Source organism: Ursus maritimus, unplaced genomic scaffold (genome assembly GCF_017311325.1).
Source record: "Ursus maritimus isolate PB19 unplaced genomic scaffold, ASM1731132v1 scaffold_17, whole genome shotgun sequence".
NCBI classification, from domain to species: domain Eukaryota; kingdom Metazoa; phylum Chordata; class Mammalia; order Carnivora; family Ursidae; genus Ursus; species Ursus maritimus.
In genome coordinates, this window is record NW_024424119.1 from 60,289,046 (window position 1) to 60,296,212 (window position 7,167).

The 7,167-nt window shown below is 52.6% G+C and overlaps 1 protein-coding gene across 9 annotated transcripts in view; it reads left to right on the forward strand.

The window, feature by feature from the left end:
* EHMT1 (euchromatic histone lysine methyltransferase 1) overlaps positions 1–7,167 on the forward strand; it is a 140,394-nt gene that overhangs the window by 98,284 nt on the left and 34,943 nt on the right. For all 9 annotated transcript variants that reach the window (XM_040632307.1, XM_040632306.1, XM_040632308.1 and 6 more), the window contains 5 exons: positions 1,715–1,858; positions 3,197–3,423; positions 4,208–4,381; positions 5,596–5,678; positions 6,764–6,870. In XM_040632307.1, the coding sequence (XP_040488241.1) occupies positions 1,715–1,858; positions 3,197–3,423; positions 4,208–4,381; positions 5,596–5,678; positions 6,764–6,870 (735 nt within the window). The remainder of the gene's footprint in view (positions 1–1,714; positions 1,859–3,196; positions 3,424–4,207; positions 4,382–5,595; positions 5,679–6,763; positions 6,871–7,167) is intronic.

Genomic DNA, 7,167 nt, shown 5'->3' on the forward strand with positions numbered 1-7,167 from the left:
AGAATTCCTCCTGTTTGCCCGTGCCAGCTCTTCACTCTGGTTCTCCCAGTCTCCTTCCCCTGGGACAGCCACTTTGACCTCTTTGAATTTTTCTTTATATTTAAAACTTTTTTCCATAGTTTTACATAACCCACTTCCTGCTGTCATTTCTTGACTGTCTACGTACAAGATACGGCCTGTTGGTTTCTGACTGTGGTGGAGGTGCTCCCCTTCTAATTCCCCTGCTTTCTCGTTACCCCACCTGCAGTATACATTCTGTCTGTATTTTTGGTGAAAACTGTATTTGCGATTTTCATAACACACTGTGGAAATGCTCACAGCTGAGCCAGTGGCATGCGTGGAGTACATTTCTTCTCCTAAACGACTTCTATTTTCCTGAGTTAATAATTTCCTCATTTCTCATGTACCTATTACAAATTCAGTCCTAGATCAATGGAATTGCACATTTCTGTAGGCATTTTCAGCACCTCAAGTCTGTCTGGGTCATAACTCTCTCATCTTGGTGGTGCATACCCTCAGTAGCTTCTCACAGAAGGTTGCTGGGGAGATAGATACCTGAGACTTTGTATTCTGGAAACGCTTTCTCTGAGTCAAGAACTCTATGTTGGACACGGTTTCCTTTGTATTTTGAGATTGCTCTTTGTTTCGTTGTTGCACGGTGCTTGCTGCACGGCTGGGCTGGCTTCCTCCCTGGCCTCCTGCTTCCCGCCCGGGAGCGCGCTGGCGTCCCAGGCTGCTGCTGCCTCCCACACAAACAGGGACGGGTGCATCCTTCCAGTTCGTGTACCCTTGCTTCTCTCTGTTTTACCTTTATTTTAGGTCCCCTAGATGGGAGCCTCCAGTTTTCTTCTTTGTTTTCTAAATTTTTGCCTGTTTGCTTCACTTTTAGAAAATTCCGCATCTTTCTTTCTAGCACTTCTGTAGAAATTTCCCTTTTTCCACCTTAATTCTAATTCCTGAGTGCTCGTTTTTGTTCCTTGAGCATGTCTTCCTTTATTGCCTCCTGTTCCACTGTGAGAATGGCCACGAGGTCTGTTTCTTTAGGGGCACTGGTGACAGTTTCTTACACACTCTCCTGCCCTGGCTTGTGCTCGTCAGACGGCTTCTGATTTCTGCCTGGTAACTTTAGTCTTTGTGCTTTGTCTTTGCTTCTCCCACTGGACCAGATGTCGGTCTGGGGCTTGCTGTCCGCTGACTCTGCATCACTTGGTGGGGGTGGCAGGCACGGTCGGCTGAGCAGTTGCGGGGCAGGGCGTGGGGTCATCCTCAGAGGCCTGAGGCAGGCTGCTGTGGGGGTACACCTGGGCCACACTCAACCCATTGTCTGTGCAGCTAACCGGTAGCCCTTTGTCTGATGTTTTGCTCTGGCCGCCCTGACCACTTGTGGGGCTCCATGGATTCACAGTGAGGGTCCACTGCTGGCCCATGACGTCCATTCTGCCCTGCCTGGTGTATGTCCATTTGTCCTCAGTACCTGGCCTGCACCCCAGCTTGCCCAGGATGTTTTCCTCCATTTGCCAAGTTAACCACTTGCTCCTGTGACACTGTGCGTGTGGCCACCTGTCAGGCTAACTGTTCTGTTCTGGCAGACTTGCAGAAGACAGAGCCCTGCCTTCCCCTCAGCGTCCCGACCCTTAGAGTCTGCCTCAGACTCGCATCTGCTGGGCTCCTACCCAACGGCTCTGTGGCTGACCCTGGTCTTGTGTGATTGCAGCTGGGCAGGTGCACCAACAGCGTGGTCAAGCATGAGCTAATGCGCCCGTCCAGCAAAGCGCCACTCTTGGTGCTGTGTGAAGACCACCGGGGCCGGATGGTGAAGCACCAGTGCTGTCCTGGCTGCGGCTACTTCTGCACAGCGGTAAGTGCCCGGCTCGCCGTGTGGGTCCCCGGCTGAACAGGCTAATGCCAGCGTTTGCTCCCTTCCTCCTGCTGGCTGACAGTTGTGGCAGACACCTCCCAGCAGCTCCCGAGTCTGGGGGCCCACCTGGAGGCCCCCTCTCACAACACGCTCTCTTTTTGCTACGTGCGAGCCTGCAGCCTCCCGGGGACAGATGGGAGATGGGAGGTGGGCGCCCTCAGCCCCCCTCCTCCTGCTCCCTGTGTCTGAACACACAGCGGCCTTGCTCCTGGGCAGGGGCCTGTCTGCCTTGCCTTCTGCTTTGCCTTCATCTCTTAGTTTTAGGGTCTTTTCCATCAGTTACTTCATTTCACATATGCCTGTGCCTGGGGTGCCCGTAAGAACGCAGGGAGCCCTGCGGTTCACGTGGCCCACAGCGGAGCGACCACCTGGGCCAGCAGCTTCTCTTCAGTGGCTGCTCTTGGGATTTCACACCTGTGTACCCCTCCTTGTCTTCCACATCCTTGTTGCTTCTGCTGGAAAAGAGGGAGACTGCTTCTCTGTGTCTGTTGACCCTTAACTCCCAGCAAGCACATGCTACTCTTAACTGCTTCTCATCCTGCTGGGGGTTTACCTCCGTGGTGCCAGCAAGGGTCCTTTTTTGAGGCCATCATGGGTTTGCCTAAAGTGCCCCTCAGTGATGCTGGGTAATCTCTGGAGCACTGTTCCTTCTCTCTCTTCTGAGGTTCTCTTTCCTAGATTGTCCTCTGGGGGTCCTTCGTGAGACCTGGTCTTCTGTGCAGTCTCTTCTTGGCTTAGAACAGCCGGAGAGTGAGGCCTTGGCCTCCTGGGGTGTGGGGGTCAGTCAAGTGGCTTCTCCCCACTTTGCTCTCTTTCTTTTAAGTAGCGGTGGGGCAGGGTGGGGGTCATCTGGGTGGCTCAGTCGGTTAAGCATCTGACTCTTGGCTTTAGCTCAGGTCACGGTCTCAGGGTTTGTGGGATTGAACCCCGATCAGGCTCTGTACTCGGTGCGGATTCTGCTTGAGATTCTCTCCCTCTCCTTCTGCCCCTCCCGCTCTTACTGTCTCTTTCGCTCTCTCTCTCTCAAATAAATAAATAAATCTTAAAAAAAAAAAAAAAACCACAAAACCAAAAAAACAAAGCAGGGGTACGTGTGGACACACCACAGACGTAGGACATGGGTCTCCTGCTTACCTAGCCAGGGACTGGGATCCCCAACTGGCCTCTGGGCCCCTGGCCCCCAGAGCACACTCACAGGCAGGTTCAGTAGCACTTTGTTTACTTTCATGCATGTTAGCCCTAATTTTAAGCAATGATTTCTCATCCTCCTGTTTCCAGGGTAATTTTATGGAGTGCCAGCCTGAGAGCAGCATCTCTCACCGCTTTCACAAAGATTGTGCCTCTCGAGTCAATAATGCCAGCTACTGTCCCCACTGTGGGGAGGAGATCTCCAAGGCCAAAGAGGTGACCATCGCAAAAGCGGACACGACCTCCACCGTGACGCCGGCCCCCGGGCAGGACAAGAGCTCCTTGGTGGAGGGCAGGGCTGACACAACCACAGGCAGGTATGCACCCAGTGCAGCCTTGGTCAGCTCCCCCAAAGGCCTGTGTGTCTTGAAGTGCTGACCCCGGCGTGTGTGTGTGCGTGTCCTGTGCCCCGGTGGAGTGTCTCTGCACGTCCATGCACATCCGTGCCCCCTACACATTTGTACATCTGTGGCATGCAGGTAGAATACGAAACGTTAGCTTTAGCTGGTACAATTACTGCATTATATTTTGAAGGCGCTAGCTAAACAAAAAAAGAATTTTATTAAGGGAAGGGTTCATATTGGGAATATATAACGTAATAAATACCTCACTGATACAGAGAAAAGTAATACTTCGTCGAAGGCTGTTTAAAAGAGCCTTGGACTGTAGGCATATCAGACTGAGTATTGGGAGGAGGCCGATTCCTTCTTGTTGTTCTGTGCTAACCCTGCTAACCTGTAAATGAATGTGACATACTTTGAATCAAACTTCTGGGAGGGTTTCCTCCCTCTGGGCTGAGCAGTGGGTTTGATGGCTCCAACTTGGAAGCTCACTCACAAGAACAAGCTTGAACGTGGTCCTGAAAACCGTGGAAAAGTTGTCCTTTTGCTTTGAATGTCACTTTTTTTCTGGGAATTTGCCCTGAACTAGACTGATCCAAGGACTGAACAGAGAGCGAGTCTGAAGCTGTTTTCACGCTCAGAAGAGCAGGACAGCTGCAGGGGTCTGAGTGAATCATGTGTGTTTTCATTGGTTTCCACGAGAAGTGGAGTTTTTCACGTGTCTGCAATTGAGCATGTCATTTGTTTCCTACCCCTCAAGCACTGCTGGACCACCGCCACTGGAGGATGGCAAGCCTCAGAGCACAGCCCCCCAAGCAGCTGAGGGCTTTGACCCCACGGGGCCTGCCGGGCTGGTGAAGCCGGCCCCCGGCCTTTCCCAGGGACCAGGAAAGGAGACCTTGGAAAGCGCTCTGATCGCTCTGGACTCAGAAAAGTAAGAACCAGTCTGTAATTTCAGATGTGGCTCAGGGCCTGACCTACTGACATCTGCCCATCTGGACGTTCCTTCCTGCAGATTTCTCTTCCCTCCGTGTCAGCCACTGGGGTGTTGGCGCCCGCCCATGTGTCTGTAAATCCCCCGGCGCTTCCAGGACTGCCATGGTCGCACTTGCCCAGGGTCTGTACCCCGTGTGGCACCTCCTGAGGGTCACCGGGCTCCCCCACGGGGTCGTGGGGCATTACCAAGGAGGTCACTGTAGCCTTCTTCAGCTTTTTGATTAATGGTGTTCATTTACATATTCACGTATTTTTACACTGTTTCAGGAAATTGTGGCAAGCTGTCCATTATATTAAGAGCAAAAGGTGACTTCTTTGAAATCATAAGTGAGGATAGTCCTGGTGAGGCTTTTAAAGACATTTCCCCTGGATATTGTTGACCCCCTGGTGTTGACCTCAGGACATAAGAGCAAATGCCACTTGGCTGATTTCCTCATCTGTGAAGTGAAGCGTTGGATCAAGTGGCCGTTCAGGCTTACCTGCCAACTCCCAGATAGTGCAGCCCTGCAAGAGGGCCCCGAGTCTGTGACCTGTGAGCCAGGCAGGCGTCCTCTCCCGGGGAAGCCCACCAGCCTAGTTCACCAGGGTCTCAGGCCAGGCCACGTGTCCTCCCTCAGGGCAGTGCGCCTCTCTGCTGGAAGGGGCGTATGTCACGGTACTCTTGATTAGGGGAAGCTCAGGTGTTAGGACACATTGCCGAGTCCCCCATAGCTTTCACTCCGTCAGTCTCCAGCCTCATCTGTGGCCCTGATGTTATGGTGACTGTTGCATCCCCCTGCCCCGCTCGCCAGGCCCAGGCCGCATGCTGAAGGGGGTGGGCTGGGCCAGGTGGGCCTTCCTCGACCCCACGCTACAGCGAGATGGTTCGCTCTGTTGTCACAGTACGCAGTCGTCACAGTACACAGAAGCCTCAGGAGCCATTCTCCAGTTGTGGATGAAGAAGACAGTTGCTCGTTTTTATTGTTTTTTTCCTGTGTGATGCGTGAGCCTGGTGACTTTGGTGCCCTTGACCCTGAGGCATCAGTAGGTAGACATCCCCAGGTCTTCGCATCCTGCAGCGAGCCTCTGTACATCTGTGTGTGTGGTGGCGGGTGGGCTGGGAGCTTGGGTGAGGCCACCTGGTGGTCACCGCTGTCCGTGCTTCCCCCGCAGACCCAAGAAGCTGCGCTTCCATCCGAAGCAGCTGTACTTCTCCGCCAGGCAAGGGGAGCTGCAGAAGGTGCTGCTCATGCTGGGTAAGCAGCCTGTCACTCCTGCTGGGGTTGCCTGACCCTGATGCCGCAGGAGCAGGCAGTAGTTTGTTACCTTTTTGAGGAGGTGGGTCTCGGTTTGTTTTCTTAATCTGTCTCTTATTTCCCTGATCTGCGCTCAGTGGTGGTCATCTTGTGCATGGTGTTCGTATTCCGTTATTTGTGGCGATAGACATGTTTTCTGTGAATTTCTCATTTTTAAAGAGGAATGTGGTGTATGATTAAGAGAAGATGTAGATTCAGGAAAAGGAAGCTGAGTGAGTGGGGCCAACTGTGCATTGGTGGCAGGAAGGCGTGTACGAGGCCTGTGCTGGTGGAAGCCGGCTGTGGGCAGAGCAAGACATACTACACTGACGCACCTGCTGGTGCTTTCAGACCCTTCCCAGATCTGCTCCACCAAGGAAGGGGCAGTAGTTTGATTCTGAGCTTGCAGCTCGAGGCTCTGTTTCTCAGGGTTCAAAAGAGTGATTAAAAATCCCTTTACTTGACAATCAAAGGAGACACTCAGTGATTTGTTCTAAAAATGTAAGTTATTTAATGTTGACCAAAATGGCAATTTTAGTCATTTTCCCCATAGGCATTCCTGGCTGCTCTGTGGCTGGTCTGTCAGTGGATTGTCCACGGCAGGCCTGCTGGGATCGTGTGCACCAAGCCACGTGTATGTGTGTGAGGCTGCCCAGTGGGCCTGTTGTCCCTGCCCTTAGCAGGTGCCCCCCAGCCTGGGGAAGGCAGAGAGCAGGAGTGCTTGAAAATACAGAAGGAACCCCAGGGAAATTCTGGGAGCCCCTGAGTTAGACAAGGGCAGTGAGGGAAGCGTTTTATATTGTTAGGTAGTTCCTGGCAATAGACCCACATGTTGAATTTTGTGTGAAACTAGCATACTTCCTTTTGAGTCTTAGCAGCGTGTTTGGAGGCTGGCTTCGTTCACTCTTACCAGACATGGGAGGTGTTGTGTGATGCTGGTTCTTGGTGGTCGTCCACCTGTGCCTTTACTAGCCTTTGTCACCACCCTGAAGTGGTGGGAACAGAGGCTGCTTCCAAAGTAATCGGTGAAACCTGTTTATTCACAGTTGACGGAATCGACCCCAACTTCAAGATGGAGCATCAGAACAAACGCTCCCCACTGCACGCCGCTGCGGAGGCCGGCCACGTGGACATCTGCCACATGCTGATTCAGGTCGGACGGCGTGGCTCTCCACAGAGCCCTCCACCCACTCTCTCTTGTCTTTGTCGAGTAAAATACACGAGGCTCATAGTTCCGAGAGCCGAAAAGTCAAACAGCACTTCCTGGCTCAAACAGAAAACCAGCGTTTCTGTCCCTCCAGTCCTGGCACACCCTGGCCCTGCTGTCAGTCCAACAGCTGCTTCTCTGGCTATTTTCTAGATTTGTTGTTTTTGTTCCTGTTCTCCATTCAGTTTTTAATATCAATTACTGACTTTAGAGTGTGGAAAGGCTTGGCCCTGGCATGCGTAC